We start from the raw sequence: 25,012 nt of genomic DNA, 5'->3' as shown, positions 1-25,012 counted from the left end.
GGCCAATGAAATGCCGGGAGTTATGGGGTCATGGGGGCGTATGGGGATAAAAGAGAGTGAGAAGCAACCGAGGAGGATGAGATCAACGCTACGAGCCGCCCCATAGAACCTGCAGACACGGCCCGATGACCGCCATCTTGGGAAGGTCTCCCGGCTCTAATCCGGCGGCCATTTTGAGAAGATCACGTGGTCCGCCGCGGCCGACATGTTGGGGAGGTCACAGCGCCCCCCAGCGGCCATCTTGGGGAGCTCGTCTTCCGATCTTGCGTCACCCGTGACGTCACCGCCGGCAACATGACGTCACTACCAGCAACGTGACGTCTCATCACGCCGTCACCCCGCAGATTACCGGCGCTCAGACTCTTCGTTTGTTGTTTGTTTGGGTTTTTTTTAATCCCTTTTTTCCTCCTTTTTCTTAAAAAATAACCGTACGATTCCGACGCATTTGGTACAAAATAGACACATTCTGGGGGGTCCCAGTTGGGGGCTGCGATGGGGGGGGGGAGACATACAAAAAACTGGGGGCTGGGACCCCCGGACAAAGTGCAGAGTGCAGGACGGCGCCGCTCACTGCCCGCCCGGCTCCAGCTTGAAGGACAGTTCGAACAGCAGGTTCTGGTTGTCGATCACCTGCAGCTGCCGCACGTAGGCCTTGGTCTGCAGCTGGCTGGGGGAAGGGTCCAGGTCCAGGCCTTGAGGGGGGGCAGGGGGAGAGTGAGATACAACTGCAATGGGGGGGATGATGGTGGCATCCCATGGCTGCAGCCCTGAGACCAGCCGGGATCCCACCCCCACATCCTGCAGGATCCTGGAACCCACCCACTACCCCACACTGCCATCCTGGATCTCCATCCTGCATCCCTACCCCAGCCTGGATCCCACAGCCCCATCCTACAGCCCCATCCCTATCCCACATCCCACATCCCCATCCCCATTCTACAGCCCCATCCCCACCCCACAGCCATATCCCCTCCCACAGCCCCATCCTCATCCATCCCACAGCCCCATCCCACATCCCCATCCCCACCCCACAACCCCATCCCCATTCTACAGTCCCATCCCCACCCCACATCCCCATCCTACAGCCCCATCCCACAACCCCATCCCTATCCCACACCCCGTATCCCCATCCCCACCCCACAGCTCCATACCCACCCAATCCCCCTTTCAGTTATAGGGCCAGGGCTGTGCCCCCACTCACACAGCGGGCGGCTCCGGTACTTGCGGATGGTCCTCACCTTCTCGGCGATGCAGTGCTGGGACACACAGCAGCACCATCAGACCCCCCAGAACCCTGCAACCCCCCCCAACCACCCCTGGGATGTTGTTACAGACCCCCCAGGGCCCCCAGATCCCTATTGTGCCCCCCCCCCAACCCCAGGCACAGCACCCACCAGCTTCTCCACATTGACCAGCCCATCCAGGAGGGTTTTGCTGCCTTCGTGCAGGAAGGTCAGATCTGGGGGAGATGAGGAAGTCAGGGGGGTCCCCATGGGGAGCAGCAGGACCCTCCCCCCCCCATATCCCCCCATATCCCCCACCTCACCTTTGAGGATGAGCGGAATGAAGGGGATGAGGGGGGGCTTCATCTTAGCCAGCACCTCCCGGTAGGTCTTGTGGTTCCTGCAGGGGTCCTGGGGAGGGGGGGGGAACGATGGGGGGGTCAGGGGTCCAGCAACCAGCCATGCACAGAGAGCAGACAGACCAGGAGCAGCCCCAGCTGCTGCCTCCAGAACAGCCCACAGAGCACCATGATGCTACAGGCATCCCCCAGCCCCCTCCATTACAAGCAGAGCCCCCATAGGTGCCCCAAAGCCCCCTACTGGTGCCCCAGACCCCCCATGGGTGCCCCAAACCCCCCCCGCCCACTCCCCCTCACCGTCAGATTCTCAAATTTCCGAAACAAGTTCTTGAATTTCCCTGGGAGTTTCTGCAGGAGAACAAGAACCAGAGCAGCTCATGGGGGGCTGTGAGCATGAGGGGGGGGGGACAGGGGCCGGGGGGGGTCCCATGCAGCCCCTCACCTCCCAGGTGAGCCGCAGGCGGCTGATGGCGGCGTTGTTGAGCCCAATGATGATGGCGTAGAAGGAGAGCATGTCCTGGTTCTGCTTGCATCTGGGGGCGGTGGGTCAGCCCAGCACCCCCCTGTGCCCCCCGCTGCCCCCCCAGCCCCACACTCACATGGCAGCGATTTTAATGAGCTTCTTCAGCAGATGCGCTCGCCGTCCCAGCGACTCGCAGAGCAGCAGCTCCGTGCCCACCCAGTGCTGCACCTCACTGCAGCGCTGCAGCAGCAGCTCCAGGTTGGCCGTCTCACGCCGCCCGCGCTCCCCATGGAAGACGTAATCCACAAACTCCAGCTGCGGGGGGAGGCTGTGATGTCAATGGGGGGGGGGGGGCACGGCGGTGACCCCGCTATGGGGCAGCCCTGGGGGAGGTACCCGCGCCCCCCCCCACCTCGTGGATGCAGCGGAAGAGCTCCCAATGGAAGGCAGTGAGGTGGTTGGCGATGTCCTCGGGCTCCACGCGGTGGATCTCGCTGTCTCCAGGCACCACCTGAATCTCCTCCGGGAGCGGGACCTGAAATGGGGCTGGGGGTAACGGGGGGGGGCTGGGGGTCACAGTGCAGCCCCACCGACCCCCCGGTGCTCACCAGAGACTCGAAGGTCTCGCGGGTGCAGGCGAAGAGGTGGCTGTTGATGCCCAGCGTGGTGAAGACGCACTCCTCGCTGGGCTGCAGCACGGCTTTCTCTGCACGCAGAGCACAGCAGGGGGGGGTCAGCACAGCAGGGGGGGGGTCCACGCTCACCCTACACCCCCGGCCCCATAACCCTACACCCCCTTTATCCCCCCCGGCCCCATAACCACCTCCAGATGAGGCCACGGTGACGAGGATGAGCGCATCGTCGCGGGCGCTCTGCTCCTCCGAGTACTGCAGCTTCTCGCTGACCGAGGCCAGGATGTCCTGCACCGATGCCGACAGGCGGCTGCGGATGGTGACGTACGAATGGTCCGGCATGTAGACACGGCAGAAAACTGCACGGACGGACACACAGACGGATGGATGGATGGATGTGGGGCGGCAGAGCGGCCGGGAGCCACGGCGGGGTTACGGGGTGGATGCGGTTGGGACGCCCGGGGGGGTCGGGTTGGGGGTCGTGGCACGGAACTCACTCTCATCGGAGCCACGGAACGCCACGCGTGTCTGCAGGCAGGCGTCGATGCGGCGGAAGTGGCGGAACAGCGGCTTCACCTGTTTGCTCGGGGGAGGGGCTTCATCGGGGACCCTGCGGCACCGCGTGGGGTCAGGGATGGGCAGCGGGGGGAGAATCCCAGCACAGCACAGAGGGTGGTCTAATGGGACCCGGCTGCTGGGCATCCCTGAGGGCCACAACCCCACGGGAGAGACCCCACAGGGACCCCACACACCCCACGGGGACACCCGCCTCCACACAGGAACCTCAACCCCATAGGACTTCCCTGTGCTCTATAGAACCCCAAGCATCCCACGGGGACCCCCCGCACCCTATCAGGAGGGCTCCACGCATCACACGGGAACCCCCTGAACCCCTTCACACCCTGTGCACCCACCTCCCCCCCCAGGTACCCTCTGTACCCCACCAGCACCCCATGCCCTGCACTCCATCACCACAACGGAGACCCCTGGAACCCCCTGTGGGACCCCACGGGCTCAGCACCCCCAGGGCTCCCCACTCACTTCAGCTCCACCGTCTCCACCAGTTGGTGCAGCTTCAGGATCTCATCCTCCAGCTCGTGGTACAGGGACGCGTCCTTCATGATGAGCAGATACAGCTCCTGGGGGGCGAGGGGGGTTACGGACCAATGGCTGGGGGGGGGCTGCGGGGAGGGGGGGGCAGCACCCACCTTGATGACCTTCCCCGCGCTCTCCTCCTCCTGCAGCAGCCCCTTGTAGGTCTCGAGGAAGTGCAGCAGCACCGCCAGCACCGCTCGCTTGCGCCGCAGCCCGGACCCCTCCTCCCAGCGCGGGGGGGACCCATCGCCAGCCAGCACGAAGGTGGCACCGTTAAGGAGCAGCGGGGAAACGGCCGGGGGGCACCTCTATACCCTCTGTACCTCTATACCTTCTATACCCTCTATACCCTCTATACCCTCTATACCCTCTATACCCTCCTACGGCCGCCCCGTTGCCATCCCGGTGTCCCCGCACGCAGCTCCGCGGGCTCCCTCGTGTCACCCCCCGCACAGCCCCTGCTCACCCACCCGTGTCCCCTCGCGGTACCCCCACCCCTTTGCCCCCCCCTCACCCGGTGTCCCCCCCCAGAACCCCGAGGATATTGTTGGTGCAGCTGCTGCAGGAAGAGCTCGGTGGGCAGGAACAGCGAATGCGTGAGCACGATGTCATCCAGCAGCGAATCTGGGGGGGTCGGGAGAGGGTCGGGAATGAAACCCCCCCCCAAACCCCGCACCCCACGCGGAGCACGGCGCTGACTCAGAGCCCCCCCCGCCCCGAAGCCGCGGACACATCGCGGGGCCGCACCGGGACGGTGACAGCGGGGGACGCCGCAGTGGGGCTGACCGGGCGGGCACCGACGGCAGCGGGACGCGGAGCCACGGCCACGACCTTTGGACGCGCAGCGCAGCCCCGCGCCCGACCCCGTCCCACGGACACAACCGAGGGGCAGCCCCCCATTCCCTCCCGTTCCGCCCCCCCCGCACGGAGCTCCACCAGCGGCACAAACGTCCCGGACCCCGCAGCGGGGCTGGTCGCGGTGCGGGGCTGGTCGCGGTGCGGGGCTGTCCGTGCAGGTTCGCATCCCCCGCCCGCCGTGCAGCCCGTCCGTGTCGCTGTGCGGGAGCGGCGCCGGGATCCCCCCGCGGGTCCGTGTCCCCGCTCCCCCCCAAACCCCCGAGCGCCGCCCCGTCCGTCCGTGCCTCAGTTTCCCCGCAGCTCCACGGCTCGGTCCGGGGGCAGCGCAGGGACCACGCGCGGCAGCAGAGCCGCCATCCCCGCCATCCCCGCACCCCCCGCTCCGCCCCCCCTCGTTTCCCCACGCGCGTGTCGCTGCACGCAGAGCCAACGCTGCCAGTCCCGGAGCGCGCCCCCCCCCGAGGGCTCCGCGGTTTCGGTGCGCCCCACCCCGGCCCCCCCCGGCCCCATCCCCGGAGCGCGGCCGTGGGGTGGGGGGGGCGGAATTGAAGGCAAAGCTCCGCGGGGGGCTCAGACCGGGCGGAAGGGACGCGCACCCCCCGCACCGCCCCGGGGTCAACGGGAGCGCCGGGAGAAGCGTTACACATTAACCGGGGATCTGTGCGCGGTGCCATCGCTCTGACGGTGCCCCCCCCAATCCCGCACGGCCCCATCCCCGCTGCTCCGCTCCCACGCTCCCCCCGCACCGCGGCACCGCGCATTGCAGCACCCGGCGGTGCCGCAGCATCCCCCCCCCCGCAGTCTCCGTACCCCCATACACCCCCATACACCCCCATATACCCCCATACACCCCCATATACCCCATATACCCCATATACCCCATATACCCCCATATACCCCATATACCCCATATACCTGCTCGGCAGCCCCGGCCGTGCCCCCCCCCCCCGGCAGCCGTTCGAGGACGGCGGCTAGGAGCGCTCGGGGCGCGGGCGCGGCGGGGGCAGCGGCAGCAGCAGCGCGGGGGGGGCGGCGGCGGCGGCTCCGGGCTGAGCGCGGCGCGGTCCCCCCCCGGGCTCAGCTCCGACGGGGACAGCGCCGACGGGGATCCGGCGGCGCGGCGGCAGCGGGAACCTCGGGGGGACGCAGCTCCAACTCCCGCCTTCGCCCCGCCGCCGGCCCCGGGGGCTCCTCCGGGGGGGCCGCGCTGTGGCGGCGCGTTGCCGGGCAGCGCTGCGGCAGGGGCGAGCCGGGCTTCTTCAGCAATCTTCTCAGCGGCTTCATGGCCGCGGAGCGCCTCGCGGGGCCATGGCGGTGCGGGCGGCGCGGGGCGGGGGGGCGGCTCCGTTCGCGTTCGGGCTCCGGAGAGTGGGGGGGCCCGGCGCCGCCGCGTCCCGCCCCGCCCCGCCGGCACCTGCCGCCCCCGCCCGGGCGGAGCGTCCGGTCACGCGTGGCCCCCCCGCCCGCAGCTCCGCGCATTCCCCGGCTCTCCGCCGTTCAGCCACGGCGCGGCGCGTCTCACGCCAAGCGGCATCCCACGCTCGCCCCCCCAACTCGGCGTGGAAAAACCCGTGGGTATGGGGGGGGATGGTGGGATGAAGGGGGGGGGGGCTCCCGCTGCGGCTTTGTTCGCGCTTCGCCTCCATCCCTGTTGCCTGGCAACTCCCGGCCGCGGGGGGGGATCGGGGGGCGGCGGCAGAACGAGCCGCGTCCCCGCGTGTCTCTTCCACGCGCGGCTCCGCGCTGCGCCCCCTCGGCCCCTCATCCATCAGCGCGGGGTCGGGACGGGAAACGGTGTCACGGCTCCGGGGGGGGGCACCGGGAACGCGGCCTCAATCCGCGCTGCCCCATTTCCAGCGTAATTAATGCGCTGTTATTTCTCCCAACGAGCCGGGAGCCGCCTCCATTTACAGCTGTAGGGTGTGGGGGGGGCACGCAGCCCCCGGGCTCCGCTCAGAGCGTCCACGCGTGGGAGGAAGGAGCGCAGACACCCCCCCGGACCCGCAGATGCTTCAGAGCGCGACCCACAGCGGCACCGGGAGCCCCCCGAGCACCGGCACAACGACACGGGTGGGACCGAGCCCACGCGGAGCCGGGCGGCAGCGGAGCGGGCAGCGACACGTCGGGTACCGCCCCCCGCTGCACCGCGCCCGGTCCGGCCGGTTGTGCGGGCAGAGCCGCGGGGCTCACACAGCTCTGAGCCTCCTCCCAGGCAGCAGGAACCCCACAATGTACCGAGTGTGGGTGGAGCTGATGGGACCCCACGTCCATGTGCTGCCCCCCGGGGCTGGGTGTCCCCATCTGCAGCTGGAACCCAAGCTCACAGCCACAGGGAAACACTGATTGCAAGGGAGTTTTGGATTGATTGCTAGGGGGTTTAGGATGAGGATGAACCTTGTAATGTTGGGGGGGGCCCGGCGGACACAAGGACTCCAAATACCCAAAAGAACCAAATGAACTTTACTGAAGGAGCCGGTTCGATCCTTAAATAAAAACAGGGACCACAATCAAGCAGCTGAGTTGAACATCCTAAACAAGGAGGGGGTAAAAGGGGGAAATAGGGGAGACCTTGTGGCCGCTGCCCCCCCTGGTGCTGCCTGAGGCTCACGGGGGGGAGGAGGGGGGTGGTCCGGGGCTGGAGGTGATGCCCGGAGCACTGACAGCATCCCACCATCCCACCCGGATGGGCCTCGTGGTGCAGAACTGCTGAGTCCAGCGATGGGTCCAACAGCCGCATCCTACGTGCTGCTCCTCTCCTTCACCTTCTCACCTTTGCTGTCCTGGGGGAGCAGATATAAGACGGGGGGGGGGTCAGCACTGTGCAGCACCGCGGCTGCCAACCCCCACCCCACTGCCCCCAGAGCCGGAGCAGCTCCTTAGTGCTGCACTGCTGCCCTCAGCCCCCGGGATGGCTCTCCCTGCACAGGGTGGATCTCCAGCAGCTGCACTTCACAGCCGGGGGGGATGGGAATGGAAGGGGGGGGGAAGCAGCACTGCCCACCCCGAGGCACAGCAGCACAGAAGCGACAGGACAGAAGGAGCCACACACACACAGAGCGGAGCTGCGGGCACTAATCTGCCCCTGGAGCAAAGCAAAGGCTCTCAGCTCCCCGCAGCCTTTAAGGCCGCTGTCTGTGCCACTCGCCCACAGAAGGGGCAGCCTCCTAAGCTCAGTGCTGGGTTATTCCCTTCCTTATTTAATACCCTGAGCAGAAAGAGAATGCGAGAGGCAAATTGCGACTTACTTTTGACGTGGGTTAGATTTAAAGTATTTAGTAACTCAAATTAACTGGAGCCCTGCTTACCACCTGCAACGAGAAGCTTAGGATTGGGACAGGTCAATAACGAGGTGCCATTAAAACGTCCTCGGGTGGGAGAGGGGGGGGCTGCAGCAGCACACACAGCTCGGGGGGGGGGGGCAGCACCACACAGACAGGGGGGGTGGGAGGGGGTAGAAGGGAGGGGGGTGGTACCTCGGGAGGGGGTGGTTTGATGGTGACGGGCTGCGATGTCCTTCGTGGTGGTGAAGGTTTGGGCTGCACTTGCTGCTGGACAGTGTTGTAATACGTCACCCCGCCGTACACCTGGGACTGCGCCTGCTGCAACAGAATGGGACGGTCAGCACAGAGCCAGCACTGCAGGGAGGGGATGGCAGCACACAGATCCCACCTCATCCCAGCTGCCCCATTGCAGGCTGTGCCCCACAGCCCCTGTGCGGGCAGCTCTGGTCTGAGCAGGGCAGGTCAGAAGGTCAGGAAGGCTGCAGGGTGCACATCCCAGCCCTGCCACTGCGTGTCAGCCGCGTGCTGCTCATGGGGACTCTGCCTGCTCCTCCTGCTCCCCCCCTCACTGCAGAACTGCCACCGAGGAACGGGAAAAGCCAGCCCTGCAGCCAGCAGCGCTCACAGGGCTGTGCTGAGGAACAGCACCGGGCAGTTCCCAGTGTGCACAAAGCACATCCCAGCAGCTTCCAAGATGGCTTTGTTAGAGCAGCTCAAATCTCCTGTGGGACAGCACCCGCTTCTGGGATCCTCCAATACAGGTACGGCAATACTTGAGACCCCAAAGCCAAGGGAAGCGCAGCACAGATGTGGGAGCAGCCCATTTTGGTGCCCACCTCCAGCAGAGAAGCAAATAACAGCAAACAGCTGCTGCCAGGAGCAGCCCCCACTGCTGCACTTCCATCCTGGGCTCAGGGAATGCAGCCATGGCTCCAGCAGGAAGGAAAGGCAGCAAGGAAAGGCAGCAGGGCTCACCTGAGTGTTGGAATAGAGGTGTGGGGGGGGCGGTGGGGGCAGCGCTCCTGGGGGGTACGGGTAGCCAGGATTCCCAAAATTCATCACTCCAGGTGGGGAGAAATAAGTCGGTGCGAGCAGCTGCTGCGGGGGGGGCTGCCCTGGGGGCATGGAGACCGGCGGAGGATAGAGCCCAGGGTTTGCCATCGGGGCCGGTGTCTGGTGGGGATGTAAACCTGCAGGAGAGACAAAAAGGAGCTGAGCTCCCCATCCTGGTGGAGGCAGAGCATCGCATGGGGCCAGGGCTGCCATGGGGGCAGAGGGCAGCACGGCTGTGGCACCCGCACAGCAGGGATGAGAAGGGCAGAGGCTTTTCCTACAGCCTGCAGAGCTCAGCTCCTGCAATGGGGAAAGGGGAGGGAGAGCACACGGCCTCAGAGCAGGAACCGGACACAGCCCACATCCACTTCAGGAAACAGTTTTGCAGGCGAGATAGAGAACACCCCAACCCAACAGCTCTCATTTCTGCTTTTCTCTTCTGAGCTACGAGCAGCAGGGAATGAAGGCCCAGGTTGGCACAACAGCTGGCACAGCCCCACACCCCGCTGCCGAGGAAGGGCCTGGCCAGGCTGCATGTAGAACTGTGGCCATGCAGCCTGAGGCTGCCAAGCAATGAGATGATCTCAGTCTGTGCTGCCTGTGAGAGGCAGACATGGCTATTTTTCTTCCCTGAAGATTCATACAAATCCAGCCCTACTGCACGAGGGAAGCAGGTCTTCTCCATGGCACAGAAGAGGGGCAGAGGCTGCGCAAAGCTGCCCTATGCTCCTCACCTGGATGAGGGAGATGCATTTCTGGCTGCACGATCATCCCCTGGGGCGGCAGCGGGGCCGGGTTCTCGCTGTGGGTGTAGATTGGTCCCTGGAATTGTACTGCAACACAGAGCAGCGTGTAAGGAAAAGCTCCACCACATTTTGTTCTGCTGCAGCAGATCACACCACGGATCCAAGCCACCTACAGTCACAGCACGTGAATGCAGTGCTGCAAGCTCCACTCCCACAACAGCACACAACCCACCCAGCTCACAGATGCTACGTGCTCCCAGCAGCAGAGCTTCCTGCCCCCTTTACAATGCAGAATGCTCAGGGAATTCCTCCTCTCACACTTTACACACCAGAATAAATCCCAACGCCATCTTTTTGTCCAGCACTGCTCCCTGCTGCTCTCATTTCCAGCCACTTTTTAACTTCTCACCAAAAAAAACTGGTGTCTTTGGAGCCCATGTGGGGCAGGAGGGCAATGCTATACCCCAAGCACAGCCCAGGGAGGCTCAGAGCAGCAGAGAGAAAGCAGTGATGCTGGCAACAAAAGCAAGGGGAACAAAGCCCCCTTTAGCTCCAGCCCCGTGCCAGCACCTGAGCACACAGGGCAGTCGGGGATCACTCACGTGGGTCGTAGTAGTGCCCCTCCATGATGCTGATGTGCATGGGGGGGGCTGGTTCTGGCACTGGTGGTCTCTGCCGCTGCGAGGAGTAACGCTTCACACGGCCGCCCTGCACCGCCTGCGGGGGACAAACAGCAGTGAGCGCCCTGCAGGGAGCACCCAGCACCCCCCAGGGCTCTGTGGGTCACAGCAAAACCACAGCACACAGAGGGGAGGCCTGAGGTGCCCCCAGACACGCTCTAATGATTCCAGCCCACAGCCAAAGCAACGCTTGGCTTCCACGCTTCTAAAAACGACGTGCTTTACCATTTCCTCCATCCGGTTGAACTGAGGGGGTGGCCCAGTTCCCACGTGCATATGGTTAGGAATACCTGAGGAAGAAGCAAACTGGTTATTATGGGTTGCATTTGTTCTCTGTGCACCACCGCCAGGAGACCCCACACTGCCTTCCCAGTGAGAAACATCACAACAAGCCCAGCTCTTCGACTGCCATTTCAATACCTCAGAGCAAAGCAGGAGCTGCTGTGTCACTTCCCAAACTCTCATCCCAGTGGCACATTTACAGCCTGGTCTACAACCGAGGCAAGAGTCAGCTCACACCACACTGTGTGCTGGAAGACCTGCTTCCACAGCCCTAACCCTCGAGAGCAGCCTATGACAGCAGCAGGTCACTTTGTTCTCCTTGCTGCAGTTTTATTGCTCTTGGGAAGGACTCTGACTCTCCCCAGAAAAAAACCCATTCATTCTACAAAGGGAGAATTCCATCTGGGTGACCTCTGGCACGGCGGCTCCACAAGAATTCAGCCCTTTGCTCAGCCTGCCTGCCCACATCCAGCACAGATCAGCCTCCTCCAACCACACCAATGGATTTACAGCCAAATGGCACCACTAGGAACCAGCCCAGCCAGCAGCATGTGTTGATGAAGAGATGCTGGGTCCCTCGTGCCCCCAGCAGCACATCACAGGAGCCTGGTTACTCATCTCTCTCACCCATAACCACGCTCAATGCTCTTTATCCTCTGAACTCCAACTCTGAGCCTCACTGTGACTCACACAGCTCCGAGTTCCTGCTCCCTACACAGCCCTTCCCCCATTCTCAACAAAATAGGATAGAGAAAAAGAATCTGCTCTGATGCCCATCTGGGCCATAACCCAGTTTGCCTACAACGGAGCATTTAATTTCCTTGTTTTATGTCCTGTTTTGTCCCTTCCCATCGTCCCACTGCATTTTCTCCATCTTGGGAGTCTCCAGCACCCACCACAGCTGGGATTTCATTACACAGTTCAGCTCTGACATGACTGCAAACCCCAGGCAGTGCAGCAGCACCCAAGCTGCCAGCTGGCACACACTTACCCCGCAGCTCCCGGGGCTGTATGAACTGAGACTGCCCCTGACTCCAGTTCTGCTCCGTCAGATTCATCTGTATCATCTCCTGCTCAAGTCCATCCATGCTGGATTCCACCGGTGACTCCCAGTTGCTGCCCTTTGCTGGTGGGGGGGACGTCTCGGCTTGGATGGGTTTTGGTGTTGCAGGAGCTTCCAGAGCAGGGACATCATCTGCCAGCTTCCCCGCGTCCCCAGCTTTCACTCTGGTCCTCCTTGCTCGGGAATAAGACTTCTTCTCAATTGGTCTGTCTGGCGGCGGCTGTGCAGCGTCGGCCTGGTTCTCCAGAGCACCCTCCTCCTTGACAGGACTGCTGTGGATGTGCACTGCTTCCACTTCTGGAGACTTCTCTCTGGGTGGGCTCTGCTCCGCACGCTTTGCTCGATAGCTGCTCTCCTGTTTGCCTTGCTCACCATTTCGAGACGGGTGTTGCACACTCAATTCCGAAGCTCGGTATCCTGGACGGGTCTCCTTGTAGCCCCCCACCCTCGGGTAGTTCCTGGGTGGGGGCATCCTCCCCGTTCCCGCAGAGCTCCTGCTGGTGAAGGTTCGTGGAGGAGCTGAAGTGCCGTCTGTGCCCTGGTGCCGTGGGGGCTTGTTGAGCCGCTCGTTGGACCAGTTCGGGTCTCGGTGGGGGCTCCCAAACCTGAGTGATAACAAAGGACTGGAACCAATCCCAAGGCAGGGGTGCTGCTACAGCAGCAGGGAGCTCTCTCCAGGACACAGCATCCGGGATGGAGGTCCCCAGCCCAGGTTAAAGCCTGCTGCAGGGGGCTGAGGCCTTCCCCAGGAGGAGCAGCCCATGCTCTGCCCACTGCTCACCTCGGTTTGCGCATTCTCCGGGGCCTGATGTCATCGGGGTTGTGAGCGGAGCGGATGTCGTAGCCATAGAGTGCAATCAGCTCCTGCCTGGTTTTGGGGGCCTGCTCATCCTCACGGAACTTGTCGTGCTCCCAGCGGTCCTCATCCTTCCACAGCTTCCGCTGCCGACCCTTTGGCCTGCACACACGGGGAGGAACAGGAGGTTGTGACAAAGCCAAAGGGACGTGGATGGTGACTCCAAGCAGCAGAGAGCGCTTAGAGGGCAGAATGTGTGCAGGATTCAGCACCTCTCCTTCCTCCTGCTCAGCAGCTGCCCACTGCAAAGAGCCTTTACTCGTGTTTGCACTGCCACGTACCTGACCTCCTCCTCCTGCGCCTGCCCTCGGAGATCGTGCTCAAAGAAGAGCCCTTTGCGTGGGATGTAGGCCGGGTTCTTCCGATCTTCATCGTCATCCAGGTGCTTGGGAGCTTTCTTCCCAACTTTATTCTCAACAGGTTCGGTGCTCTCCTGTCAGAATCAGACAGCTCCTAACACTGCAGCAGTCCCACCGCGAGAAGCCCTCCCTAGGGCCAAGAACACACGGATAACACCTACCTGCCCGTCCCCACTTTGCCTTTCACCAGTTACAGCACCTTTGGAGTCTGGTTTCTCATCTCCTTTCTCTGCTTTCGCTGCAGACTCACAGGAATCATTGCTATCCTGCTTCAGTTCCACTTTGGCACTTTCTTCCTCGCTGTAATCCTCTTCTTCAGCCTGAAAGAGCCCCAGGTTACTCACACACAGACCCGTAGCAATGGGTCTCCCAGTGATCACCCAAAGAAACCTGGAGTTGGGTCCCCGTGTCACATTTTAAAGTTCTGACTGTTTCACAGCACATGATTTGCTACCAAAGACCTCCCTACCCCTCTAAAACACAAAGATTAAGCCCAGGGTCTCTCCCTAGCAGCTGCCATGGTGACGTCAGAGCAAACAACCACAGCTGGCAGCACAGAGCTGGAAGCAGCTCCCCCCACTCTGCCCCACAGTGCCACGTGTGCCTCCTGCAGCCCAGGAGCCCAAGTGATGGGGTGATGGCCATAATGCCAGGCCCTCACTGTCCTTCTCTCCCATGAGAGCCCACACTGCTGCCCCACATCCCCTGCATCACCCAGCTGACTCACTCCAAGCACTGCTCACAGGAGCGTGACCTCATTTCACCTTCCAGGAGCCTGCAAGCCTTGCGCAGCCTGTGATTGCCACTAAAAATAGCCCGGTGCGATTAACAAAAAGGCAATTCTATTTCTCTCTTTCAACACAGCCTGTTTGCACATCAACTGCTCCTTTTGTTTACGCTGGGGAAACCCAGACATGGCATTATTTTTAGGCGCAGGAACAGAGCCATCCTGGCACCCGGTGATGTAACACCGCCCTGCTGGGCCTGCCCAGGGGAGCTGCCCCCTCCTTCCTTCCCAGGGCACAGGCTGCTCCAGCACTTCACAGCCCGAAGAGCTTCTATTCCATCTGCTTAGTCTGTGGTTTTAATTCCAAACCAATGCCCACCTCAGGACCTCCACAAAGCCTGGCTCAGAGCAGACTGCTTCTCTGAATGCCTCTGATCCAAGGATGCAGGGCAGTGCGTTGCCATGGGCTGTGGCCGGAGCACAGTGCTCAGCACACACACAGCACAGAGCTGCCTGCAATGCAGGCGTCTCATTGACCCACTGCCACACATTGGGGATGCCCCGTGGGATGCATCCGACCCAGCACTAAGCTTTTAATTTCAACTAATTACAACGCAGCCACCATCCTACACCCTCTTCCACACCCATCTGAGCTGCCCTGCTCCCACCACACGATGTCTGAGCACTGAGATGGGCCACGTGCTCGTCCTGCATTCACACTGCAGCAGCACCTGCCCTGACAGAACCAATGGGGGAGGGAGAACTGCACCTGGACAGCCCATTTTCCCCTCAAACCAATGGCTGCAGTGCAGCACAGCTCCACAGCACACACAGAGCACGAGAGCTCCAGCCTAGAGACAGACAGAGCTGCTGCAGATGGGTCAGTGGAGAGAAAGAAGAGCACAAAGTGATGTTGTGTTATAACTACATGAGATGAAACCACCCCACAGATGGCGGATGTGATGCCCCACCATCAGGACACACACTGTGACTTACCTCCGAGTCCTCTGCGCTCTCGTAATCTGACAGCACGGCTGTGGGGGAGAAAAAGGGGGCGGTGTGAAGGCAGGAACAGCAACACGGCTCTGTTTGATCACAGCAGCACGGGCTGGGCCAGCATCAGCAAATACAACACCCAGCCCATAACGAAGCATCACACGGCAGCAGGACGGGACCTTAAAGGTGGGGGGGGACCCGGGTGTGGCTGAGCTGCCCGGTGTGTGTGTATTAGAGCCGCAGCGCTACGGGGAGCGCCGTGTTGTGCCCCGTCTCCCGTCACACACACACTGATCGCACCCGGTGACGCAGCCGTTACTCACCGTCGCCCTCGATGCCGTCCTCACTTTCCTAGAGGGAGATAAAGGAGCTTTAGCAGGGAACGGACGAGCAGCTCCGTCCCACATCGCCCAGCCCCAGCTCAGCCCCACGGGCCGCACCGTGCTGCCCAATGGCCGCTCGGTGCCGCCCCGTCCCCAGGCCCTGAGGGTCCCGGTCCCGGTTCCCCCCACTCACACACTCGGACTGCGGGCCGCTCTTGGCCTCCCCTCCCCCGTTGCCGCTCTCAGCCCCGCGGCCTCGCGGCCCCGCGCTCAGAGCCCCGGAGGCGCCTCGAGGGGGACGGTGCGAAGAACGAGGCGAAGCGGAACCGGAGCGGGATCGAGCGGCGCTGCCGGCGGAGTCGGCGCTGTCGGATGCGGCCGAGTCCGACTCGTCCTCGCTGTCCTGCGATGCGCGCTGCCGCCGCCGGTCCGCCATCTTGGGGCAACCGCAGGGGCGGGCGGCGACGCGGGGCATCACGGGAACGGACTACGGCTCCCGGCGGACGTCGCGCGGGATGACGTCACGAGAGATGACGTCACGTGACGCGCCTTCCCGCCGGCAGAGGGCAGGAGCGGGTCGCGTGTGTTGCCCGGAAGCGGAAGTGACGTCATACACGAGACGGCGCCGAGGCCGGAAGTCGCTGTGGCGGGGGGAGGGAAGAGGAAAAGAGGAGGGGGAGGGGAGGGGGGAGAAGGAGGGGGGGGGGGAGCAGCGACACGCAGCCGTTGGGTTTTTTTGTTTTTTCGCTTTTTATTGAAAAAAACAAACCAAAAAAATTGGAGGCCAAAAAAAACCAAAACACAAAACAAACGAACAGAGCGAACGGGCCGCAAAGAGGCAGCACCGGAGAGGGGGACACACACCGGGTGGAACAGGGCAAACATGGCGGCGGGGGGGGGGGGGCTGGGCCGCCATCATGGGCTGAAATTAAAGCAGAACACACGGTGTCATTGAGGAGCTGCTGCTTCACACCCAGACGGGGCCGACCCCTCAATAACCCCCTTCAATAACCCCTTCAATGACTCAATTCTCCCATCACCTTCCAGCCCCTCAAAGGGAACCGCCACAAGGGCAGCACTGATGGAAGCTGCACCACGAGCAGGGCCAGGTCCCGGCCCATCACGGACACTGAGACCCAGCAGGACCCGCAGTTGGCTCCCACCCCAGTGCTGCACACAGCAATAACACGAATGGGACTGAACCCCCCCGGCCCAAAGCACGGACAGCTGGGATGAGTCTGCAACGTGTTGAAAAGAAAACTGAACAAAACTGGGCCATAGAAGGAACAAAACCAACCCTGAACGAGAACGAAGACGGGGCAGGGACTGAGCAACGTGCACAGAGAGCTCCCGGCTCCACCACGCTGCTATTTCCTGCAGGTCCGGTGGGGAGTCTGCTTCTTCTGCACCTCCAGCCGGCAGCGGCTGCGCTCATCCAGCCAGGGCAGCTCAAAGTTCCTGCAGGCAGAGCCAGCACTCAGCACCATCCCCACCCACAACAGCCCCAACCTACAGAGCCATCTGTACTCACTGTGGGGTCAGTTTGGGTAAGGGGCGGCCAAAGGCAACGACGGGCAGGTAGGGGGTGATCAGCAAGCTTTCCACTGCGGGAGAGAAACAGCATCACGGGGCTGCAGAGGGCAGGCAGCCCTCCCTGTATTTACGGGCACCACCGGGCACTCACCATCATCCGGCTCAGGGAAAAATGAGGTAACTTCAGGCTCCGACTCCTGAATTCCTTTCCTTTTATACATTCTGAGCTGCAGTCGCTGTAAAATTCTTTGTTCCCTGATCCTCTGGATGTCCCATCTGGAAAACAGTGAGCCGCAGGTTTGAGGAGCTGCAGCTGGGTGCTGGCAGAAATGCAGGCCAGCATTTATTGCTACCTGCATTTACTGCTACCTGCATTCATTGCTACCTTTTCCTTCGTTTCTCATCCAGCTCCAGTTTTGCATGCCGTTTGGAAAACACGCTGTCATCGAGGTTCTGCAGAGAGAGAAAGGGAGATGGGCGCTCCCTCCGGTACCCATTTGTCCCCCTCACCCACTGCAGGTGCCTTCACCCTCTGCCCACCCCAAAATACAGCACAGTTTATTCCTCTCCAACAGCCTCAGAGGAGCCCTTCTGTGCTTTAAGACAAATGAGGAATGGGTGACAGGGTCCCAGTCCTACGAGCAGAACAAATGCTCCAAGTTACTTTCCAGGAGCAGCCCAACAGCCAGGGGAATTGCTTGGACCTTGGTTCTGATGGTGACAAGGTGCCTGCTGCAACCTCAGCCACACACACAGGGCCAGCCATGACTCATACGTACCTCCAGGATGTCTGAGGGGTTGGGGTCTCGTAGGGGCTCCACAACATGGTCCCTCCAAGATGGAACTGCAGGGGGAAGGTTCAGACATTAACCCAGCACAGAGACACCACGGGCTGACTCTACACCACCAGTCCCAAGCACCACAAGGCTTCAGCCAGGCTCAAATTGGCAGCATAGGGAAGGCTGGAAGCTGCCCTGGCTCTCACAGCAGAGCTGAGGTGCTGGGAGGGAATGCAGAGGCTTCCTCCTCACTCACACGATGTTTTGCTATCCAGTGTTTACAGGCAGCTGGCAATGCAGCAAACCTGGCAGCTCCCTGTTCCCATTGTGCTCCCCCCAGCTCCCTGCTGGGCACCTCACAGAGCTCAAGGCCTTTTCCCTTCCCCAGGTCAGGCTGCGCTCTGGGGTTTGGAGGAAAACACCCAGGAAGAGGCGGCCCAGCAGGAGGCAGGGAACAAACATAACACACTGCACCAACCCAGTAACACATTTCCCAACCACGAGCAGGAAGTTGCTTCACGTTTGGCTCAAACAGGCACAGGCTGTGCTGGAAACCAGGCTGCTTTGACACACACAGAGCGGGGCCGGAGCCCCCTGCCCTGCCACCCAGCACAGGCAGCACGAGCCACAGAAGGAGCCTGGAGCGCTCGGGCAGCGCAGACAACCTGCTCCATATCTCCAGTGCATCCGGAGCGCTGCTCTGTGCCAGCCCTGGGGAAAGGCAGCGGGCTCCCAATGCAGGCAATGCTCCGCTGCCAGCCCTGCCTGCACACCCCCTGCAGGCTCTCCATCGCTTACTTGCTACAGTCTCCTCCTTCTTTGGGGAGGGCTCTCGTAACGGCAACGGTGATGGGGGGGGCTGATGCCAGCGACACAAGTACATTTCCGTGGTGGAAAGGTAGGGCAGATCGTCTATCTCGCTGAAGAAGCCCTTTTCCTTGGGGTGGCTGCTGGGGCCCTTCAATGGGGCAGAGGGTCTGAGTGGGGTCTCCAGCAGCGACCTGTTTTTTTCTGGAGTCTCTTGGCTCCTCAGTTCTCGTTTGCAAACAGTTTCAGACAAAGAACCACTCGACTCCTCTTTCACCGGAGAGTGCTTCAGACTTTTCCCCTTCACCTTTGAGAACTCGGACACCAACTTCTTCACAGGCGTTTTCCTCTCCGTGCTCCCAAACGCTGTTTTTCTGCAAGAGGAAGGAATGATGGCTGAGCTGCAGCACCCAGAGCTGCCAGCCCCACACACTGCTTCCCCTCCTGGGTACATCTCAAATACAACGAGACCAAGCCTGGCTGGAGGGGAGGCAGGAGAAAGGGAAACCCATGGCCAGCACTGGGCTGGGTGAGCCCCAGACCTCCCCACACCCCCACCCCGCAGCACCCTGTACCTTTTATGCCCCTTCCCATTCCGGCCGTAGGGGAAGTGCTTGGGCTGCAGGGTTTGTGAGGGCTCCAGCAGTTCCTGTGGGCATTCCAGCGGCAGTTTCTCTGCTTCTGCCTTCTCGTCCACCTCGAAGCCCTGGAAGATCCTGTGCTTTTCTCTCTCTGTGTCCTTCTTCACCAGCTGAACTCTCCTTTCCATGCGCTCGATGCGCGCAAGGAGCTGGAACAGCAACAGCACGGCTCAGCCACACGCTGATGGGCAGCAGAGGGCAAGCAGGGGGATACCCTCAGCTAGAGCCAACGTGCAGCACCCACAGTGTGCCTGCAGGAAGGGCTCAGCCATCACAGGACATGGAAAACCTCAGCCAGTGCCTTGCCTACCATAGCAAACTGGGCCTGTCCTGGCTTTTAGCTTGCAACTCGAGTAGCAAAGAGCTTCCGAGGTATGGGAGGAGGTTTGTGAGGAGCCCCCAAGTGGCACCTGCACCCCTGGTACTGCACCTGCACCCCACCATCAGTGGGCTGAGGGATGCTGCAGGGTTTGCTATGCACAGTCAGTGCCATCACTAACTCATGCTCACTCTCCTGAGCTGGAAACAGGAGGCTGAGAGCAAAGACTGTGCCCAGACATCACAGGGAACCATGTCTGCGTGCTGCAGGCAACGCACCCCTGTAATGCTAATGATGGGGAAGCCGGGCACAGCGGGGCTGCAGCTGCACGACCTGAGATGCCCCAATAGCACAAGATGGCCCCTCGCTGCCCAGCAGTGCTGCCCGTCCCCACTGCAGCAGGGCACCAGCCATCACAAACCCACGTGACGAGCAGTGACTGCAGCCCCTCCAGCTCTGCCGCAGCCCCTGTGAGCGCTCCCAGGGCTCCAGGATGCAGCTCATAATTAGATGCGGGCTTTATTAGAAAGCTGCATTCACAGCCCTTATGGGGGGGGGGATCAGCAGCTCACAGGGTGCTGCAGTGCAGGGAAACACCCCGGGACACCCCGAGATGGGTTTTGTTGCAGCTCCATCCCAGATAACCCCCGGGCAAAGGGCTGCGGGGGGGGCAGGGGGGGGGTTGGTTATTTTTAGGCTGCTGCAGACCTACAGATGAAGGTTGGGATTGGGAGGGCAGCACAGAACAGGGGCTGGGGACCCCACGGGTCAGTGATAACACAGGGCTCATCCTAAATGTACAGCTCAGCCACCTCGGGGGGGGCAATGAAGGGCAGGATGCACATAGAGGGCACCGTAATGTGGGGCAGTGCATAGGGAGAGCCATGCATGGGGGGGGGTGGAGCAATGCAGATGGACACTCCCACCCGTGGGGGGCACAGCACTGGGGTGGTACACACACACACACACACACACACACACACCCCGCAGTGGGTGCCAGCCCTGCATTGGGGGGGGCCATGCGGCAGCTCCAACCCTCGCTGTGAGCGGCTGCGGCAGGAGGAGAAACCTCCGCAACAACCCCCCCCCATTTCACACACTCACCCCACCCCGCGGCTGACGCGGCCCCTTTAAATTAACCCGGCGGTGGGCCGGGCGGCAACGGCGGGCTCTTTAAGCCCCCCCCCCCGTTTAAAAACGCTTGGCCATAGCGACGGGCGCGGGCCGTTAACCCCGCCGTTCCCGCCCCGCCCCCACCCTTTTGTGCCCCGGTAGACACCCGGGCTCTCAGACCCCCCCCCAAAGCCCAGGGCGAACCCCCCCCCCGCGCTTTGTCTGGGGTGCGGGCGATAAAGGCTGGGGGCATTAACCCATGGTGGGGGGGAGACCCCAAAGTGGGGGGCATTAAGCGTGTGCTGTGTAAATGTGGGGGGGGGGTTACCCCGGGGGGGGGGGTGATCCCGGGGGGGGCCCATTACGGGGCCGGAGGAAGCTGGGGAGGGGGAACCCCGTAGTGGGGGGGGCACCGAAGTCCCTGGGGAATGGCGTTAGAGGCTTGGGGGGTGGGGCATGAATGGGGGGTTGTTAACCCTTTGGGTTTGCCATGGCGGGGTTAACCCTTGGTGCCACGTGGGGACGAGTTATGATGGGGGGGAGAGGAGCGATAACCCGGGGTTAACCCTTGCCGTGCCGCGTTACCCCGCATCCCCCCCCCCTCGTACCGTGTCGCGCTCGGCCTTGAGCTCCTCGATCTCCTTCTCCTTGGCCTGCAGCTGCTGCTGCTGCTGCTCGATGAGGTCCAGCTGCAGCAGCAGGATCTGCCGCAGACACGCCGCCTGCCCGGGGGAGCCGCCGCCGGCGCCCATGTTGCTCCTCCTGCCCGCGCTCCTCCACTTGCTCTCGGTCGGAGATACCGCAGGGCCCGGCTCGGTGCTCCCCGCTCCTTCGCTCTCCTTGGCGGCCGCGGGAGCCGCTCCGTGCCCGGGCAGCACCGCCTGGTTCCGCTGCCGGCCGCTGGCATCCCCCGCTCCGTCCTGCTTGCCGCCGGCCAGCGGCACCGGCCCGGCCCAGCTCTCGGCCGGCGGCCCGGGAGCCCCCCCCGGCGCCCCGCCGCCTCCCGCCCGGCCCTTGTGTGCCCCCAGCGGCGGCTCCTTGGGCCTGCGGGGCGGCGGGCGGCCCTTCTCCTCCCCCTCGCCTTCCTCCTCCTCCTCCTCCTCCTCCCCCTCTTCCTCCTCCCCCTCCTCTCCCCCGGGCCCCGTTCCCCCGCCGGTCCCGTCCTTTCTCCGCCGCCCGCCCTGCAGGCGCTGTTGGGTCTCATCCTCACGGCCCTTCGCCTCCACCCCGCGCCGCCGCCGCCGCTCCGCTACCGCCCGCCGCCATGGCGGAGCTCCGCCGGCACAACGGCAGCGCGCGGCCGCGGGGGCCCGAGGGGAACCGGGGCCGCCCCGCGCTCATACCCCGCAACGCGGCTCTTTGGGGGGGTGCGGGCTGGGCTCCCCCGTGTCTCTCAGCTCCGTTCCTCGCGGTCCCGCCGGCTGTTCCCCCCCCCGGTGCCGCCCGGTGCCGCCGTTCCCCGCAGCCCTTTTCCCTCGTGGTTCCCCCCCGGGTTCTCCCCGCACGGTGCCCCCCCCCCCTCAGCCTCTCCCCGCGGTTCCTCTCGGTTCTCCCCGCTGCCCCCCCCGCCCCTCGCAGCGGATCCTCCCGGCTCTGCCCCCCATAACACAACACCCCCCCCAGGGCCGGGCCGCTCTCAGTGCCGCCCCCCGGGTACCTTCAAACCGGGCACGGGGCGCGTGCGCGGCGGTGCGGGTTGGGGAGGTGGGAGAAGAGGGTGGGGGGGGTCCCGCCCCGCACTGCCCCGCACCGCCACGACTCGGCCGCCAGGGGGCGCCTGAGAGCGGCGGCACCGCCCGCACCGGGACCCCCCCCCATATCCCCCCACGGTGCGGACCCCCGCCCGCACACAGCACCAATGCCCGCACAGCGACACCCGCAGCAGCTCGACTGCGCGTGTGCGTGTTGCACGCGTGTGTGCGCTGCGTGTGTGCGCTGCGTGTGTGCACTGCGTGTGTGTGCACTGCGTGTGTGTGCACTGTGTGTGTGTGCACTGTGTGTGTGCGCTGTGTGTGCACGTTGCATGTACTTCCATATGCACAGCCCCGCGGGGACCGCAGCCCCCCGTGCACGCACACACTGACACACCTGCAGCTGTTTGCACGGCGGGCACGCATTGCACGCACACACATCGTGCATGCACACTGCTGCACGGAATGCGGCCCCAGGGCACGTGTGCACGCATGCACACATAGATATAAACACAGATGTAAACAGAGCTCTGCTGGCAGCCGCTGCAGCCTCTGGCTTCCATGTGCAAGCACGTGAACACGCTGTGAGGCTGCAGCCATAGAATGCACAAACACACACACACACACACACACACCCGCAGTGAGGAGCTGCAGCCCTGCTGCTTGCACATGCACACACACACAGGTGTAGCTGCATGCACACACGGTGCACACATTTACACACACACACACACCCCTGCAGGCAGGGGCTGCAGCCCTGCTGTGCACACACACACACACACAGTGCACAGACACACACTGAGCTCACACACACACACAGCCCTGCAGTGGGGGGGGCTGCAGCCCTGCCGTGCACACACACACACACACACACACACACACACACACACACACAGGCATCTACCTGCACCTACACGGCCATTCTCTCTTATAGCAGCACAACCCCCTGCAGGGCCGTGCTACACACACACACACACACACACACACACACGCATCCCCCCCCCGCCAAACCCCGCACTCCCCCCTTCTACACCACTTCCCCCACCCCGTGTGCCGCGTCACGAGCGCTCCCCCCCCCCCCGCAGCCTATATCATTATTATGGGGCTGCCCACAACATCGGGGTCCCCCCGCAGCATCACCCCGCAATCCCCCCCCCCGTCCGCCCCCCGCTTCTGCGCAGCCGCTGCTGCAGCCCCACGTGCCCCCGCACCCTCCCGCACATGGCTCTGCAGCGCGGCCGGGCGCGCGGGGCGGCTAAAAATGGAGCAGCGCTCACATGCGGCCGCCACGTGATGCGGAGCTGCGCGGGGAGGGGTGCGGGGGGGGGGGGGGGGGGGGGGGGGGGGGGGGAGGAGGAGGAGAGGAACGGGGAGCGCCGCTCACATGAACGGCCATAGAGAGCGGCTGCGGCACCGACAGCGGGGTGCGGGGTCGGGAAGGGGCTGCGAGGGGGCACGGAGACCCTGTGCTGCACCCCCAGCCCCGCATCGCCGCGTCCCGCACCGCAGCTGCCTTCATCCCGCACACGGAGCCCGCCCAGCTGCGTCCATGCACCACTACGGTGTCATCGCCCCTAAACCCCGCACCCCGCATCTCTAATACACCCCGCACCTGTAATACACCCCGCACCCCTAAACGCTTCAACCCTGCGCCCCGTGGATGTAAACCCCCAAAGCTCCGCACCCCGGGGATTTAGCGCCCCTGAACCCCGCACCCCTAATCCTGCCCCCACGGATCGCAGCCCTCCTGCCCCCGCAGCTCGGAGCGGTGCGGGGACAGCCCTGGTCTCAATGGGCACCGCCCGCGTCCCCGTGTCCTCCTCCCTCCGCGGGGAGGGGACGGTGCGTCCTGGCAGCGCGCAGCCCCGGCCCGGCCAAGAACCGCGGGGCCAAACTGGGGCCACGTCGGGGCCGAGCGGGGGCTGAACTGGGGCCGAGCTGGGGCCGAGCTGGAGCCGAGCTGGAGCCGAGTTCGCCGCTCACAACGCAGGGACCCCCCCCACCCCCAGCGAGCGGCCGTGCCCCGCACCCCAAGTGCTCCCGTGGGGCACCATCAGCAGGGACCCATGGGGACAAATGCGCCCATAGGGACAAAAGTAGGTTTGGGGTCCCCCCCCCTCGAGTGAGTCCCTCCATCTCCATCTGCCCCCCCCCTCGTCTCCCCCTGCAGGTGGGGAAACTGAGGCACGCAGTGACCGCGGTGGCGCACGGCCAGGCACGGTGACCTCGGCCCCGTGGGGACACCCCGCAGCTCCGCAGTGTGTGCGTGGGGCTGCAGCTGCCCCCCATCACCCGCCCTGTGGGGTGGGGGAGCAGCAGCACGGACCCCCCCCTCTTTTCCCGGAAGAGTTGCGCCGAGATAAACAGCGGCTCAAAATATCCCGGTGCGCAGCGCTGCGCTCCCGCACGTGGCTCCGCCGCGCGGCACCGAGCGGCACCGCGGCCACCTGGGAACGGCCACACGCGGCCCCGTTGGACACGGGAACGGGACGGGAACGGGACGGGAACGGCCCCACGGGGACACGGCGTCGCGCGGGGACGGGCGGGGGTGGGGGCGGGGGGGGGACACGTGCGTCCCTATAGCGCTCACCTGGCACCTGAGAGCGGGGACACGTGAGTTCCCCGGCTCGAGGCTGCCGTGGGGCCGCGCCGTGGGGGGGGGTCACGGCGTGGGGACCGTGGGGTGGGTGAAGCTTTGGGGGCATCGTGACCCGTCGGTCACAACGTCCCCGAGCGGTGCCGGGTCGTCCCCAGCGCGGGGGGCACCGCAGGGCTCCGCTTGTTGCCCCCCACGGGGCACCGGGCGGCACCAGGCGGCACCGGGGGGGCGGACAGCGGGACTCGGAGCGCCCGGTGCCGCCCCACAAGGGTCGCGGTGGCCGGTACCGTCGGTTCGGGTCACGTCGCCGCTGTGTCCCCGCCGCAGACACAGCCCCGCCGCCCCCCCCCCACACGCACAGTGCGGGTCCCGGTGCCGCATCGCGGCGCTCCCCGGTTCCGGCCTGTTGCGGTGCGGGGCCGCCGGCGGAAAGTGTGTCACTGGGGCACGAGGCTCTCCCCGGGAATCACATGGGGGAGGCGGCGGCGCCGCGTGCGGCCCAGTGCGCAGCCGCGGCCGGTGGCGGGCGGGGGG

At 63.9% G+C, this 25,012-nt stretch overlaps 4 protein-coding genes across 7 annotated transcripts in view; 1 reads left to right on the top strand and 3 right to left on the bottom strand.

Annotated features, from left to right (window-relative positions):
• Positions 1-453: 453 nt before the first annotated feature.
• On the bottom strand, positions 454-6,164 carry RAPGEFL1 (Rap guanine nucleotide exchange factor like 1). Its single transcript, XM_015885849.2, has 16 exons — positions 6,153-6,164; positions 5,546-6,044; positions 4,318-4,396; positions 3,886-4,036; positions 3,719-3,816; positions 3,175-3,287; positions 2,869-3,036; positions 2,654-2,751; positions 2,458-2,580; positions 2,182-2,360; positions 2,025-2,115; positions 1,880-1,930; positions 1,547-1,634; positions 1,395-1,459; positions 1,202-1,256; positions 454-692 (listed from the first exon to the last, which is right to left on the bottom strand). Exons 1-16 carry the CDS (start codon positions 6,162-6,164, stop codon positions 568-570), a joined length of 1,995 nt encoding a protein of 664 aa, XP_015741335.2. The 3' UTR covers positions 454-567.
• Positions 6,165-7,067: 903 nt separating this feature from the next.
• Positions 7,068-15,474, bottom strand: CASC3 (CASC3 exon junction complex subunit). Of its 4 annotated transcripts, none has more exons than XM_015885846.2 (14): positions 15,190-15,473; positions 14,997-15,024; positions 14,674-14,711; positions 13,112-13,270; positions 12,873-13,024; positions 12,517-12,693; positions 11,664-12,340; positions 10,616-10,680; positions 10,313-10,427; positions 9,699-9,797; positions 8,887-9,101; positions 8,104-8,229; positions 7,876-7,951; positions 7,068-7,410 (listed from the first exon to the last, which is right to left on the bottom strand). In XM_015885846.2, the coding sequence occupies exons 1-13, from the start codon at positions 15,469-15,471 to the stop codon at positions 7,916-7,918; spliced, it is 2,169 nt and encodes a 722-aa protein (XP_015741332.1). In that variant the 5' UTR covers positions 15,472-15,473; the 3' UTR covers positions 7,068-7,410; positions 7,876-7,915. The 4 variants fall into 4 exon arrangements, with proteins under 4 accessions (XP_015741332.1, XP_015741333.1, XP_015741331.1 ...); XM_015885847.2 differs by having other exon boundaries at positions 7,876-7,938; XM_015885845.2 differs by lacking the exon at positions 7,876-7,951 and having other exon boundaries at positions 8,104-8,226; positions 15,190-15,474.
• Positions 15,475-16,228: 754 nt separating this feature from the next.
• Positions 16,229-21,180, bottom strand: MSL1 (MSL complex subunit 1). The gene is made up of 8 exons (XM_015885953.2): positions 20,797-21,180; positions 18,691-18,905; positions 18,107-18,489; positions 17,309-17,373; positions 16,915-16,982; positions 16,681-16,805; positions 16,528-16,600; positions 16,229-16,454 (listed from the first exon to the last, which is right to left on the bottom strand). The coding sequence occupies exons 1-8, from the start codon at positions 20,938-20,940 to the stop codon at positions 16,364-16,366; spliced, it is 1,164 nt and encodes a 387-aa protein (XP_015741439.1). The 5' UTR covers positions 20,941-21,180; the 3' UTR covers positions 16,229-16,363.
• A 272-nt stretch (positions 21,181-21,452) lies between these two features.
• The window catches only part of NR1D1 (nuclear receptor subfamily 1 group D member 1), an 8,162-nt gene continuing 4,602 nt past the window's right edge, over positions 21,453-25,012 (top strand). Inside the window, exon 1 of the mRNA XM_032449360.1 lies at positions 21,453-21,555. Coding sequence (XP_032305251.1) covers positions 21,453-21,555 — 103 coding nt within the window. The remainder of the gene's footprint in view (positions 21,556-25,012) is intronic.

The sequence above is a fragment of the Coturnix japonica genome, chromosome 27 (assembly GCF_001577835.2).
Source record: "Coturnix japonica isolate 7356 chromosome 27, Coturnix japonica 2.1, whole genome shotgun sequence".
Taxonomy (NCBI): Eukaryota; Metazoa; Chordata; class Aves; order Galliformes; family Phasianidae; genus Coturnix; species Coturnix japonica.
The sequence above is the reverse complement of the archived record's forward strand: the minus strand, read 5'-3'. Positions and strand labels throughout refer to the sequence as shown.

Coding starts and splice junctions, on each gene's coding strand:
- RAPGEFL1 (XM_015885849.2), bottom strand. Junction 2,581..2,653: donor GCGAGACCTTCGAGTCTCTG/GTGAGCACCGGG, acceptor GCCCCATTTCAG/GTCCCGCTCCCGGAGGAGAT. Junction 2,116..2,181: donor CTCATTAAAATCGCTGCCAT/GTGAGTGTGGGG, acceptor CACCGCCCCCAG/ATGCAAGCAGAACCAGGACA.
- CASC3 (XM_015885844.2), bottom strand. CDS start 15,471: ATGCCCCGCGTCGCCGCCCGCCCCTGCGGTTGCCCCAAGATGGCGGAC. Junction 10,681..11,663: donor ACAGCCCCGGGAGCTGCGGG/GTAAGTGTGTGC, acceptor CTTCTTCCTCAG/GTATTCCTAACCATATGCAC. Junction 10,428..10,615: donor TCAACCGGATGGAGGAAATG/GTAAAGCACGTC, acceptor TGTCCCCCGCAG/GCGGTGCAGGGCGGCCGTGT.
- MSL1 (XM_015885953.2), bottom strand. CDS start 20,940: ATGGGCGCCGGCGGCGGCTCCCCCGGGCAGGCGGCGTGTCTGCGGCAG. Junction 18,906..20,796: donor TCAAGGCCGAGCGCGACACG/GTACGAGGGGGG, acceptor TTGCTGTTCCAG/CTCCTTGCGCGCATCGAGCG. Junction 16,601..16,680: donor TTTCCCTGAGCCGGATGATG/GTGAGTGCCCGG, acceptor TCTCTCCCGCAG/TGGAAAGCTTGCTGATCACC.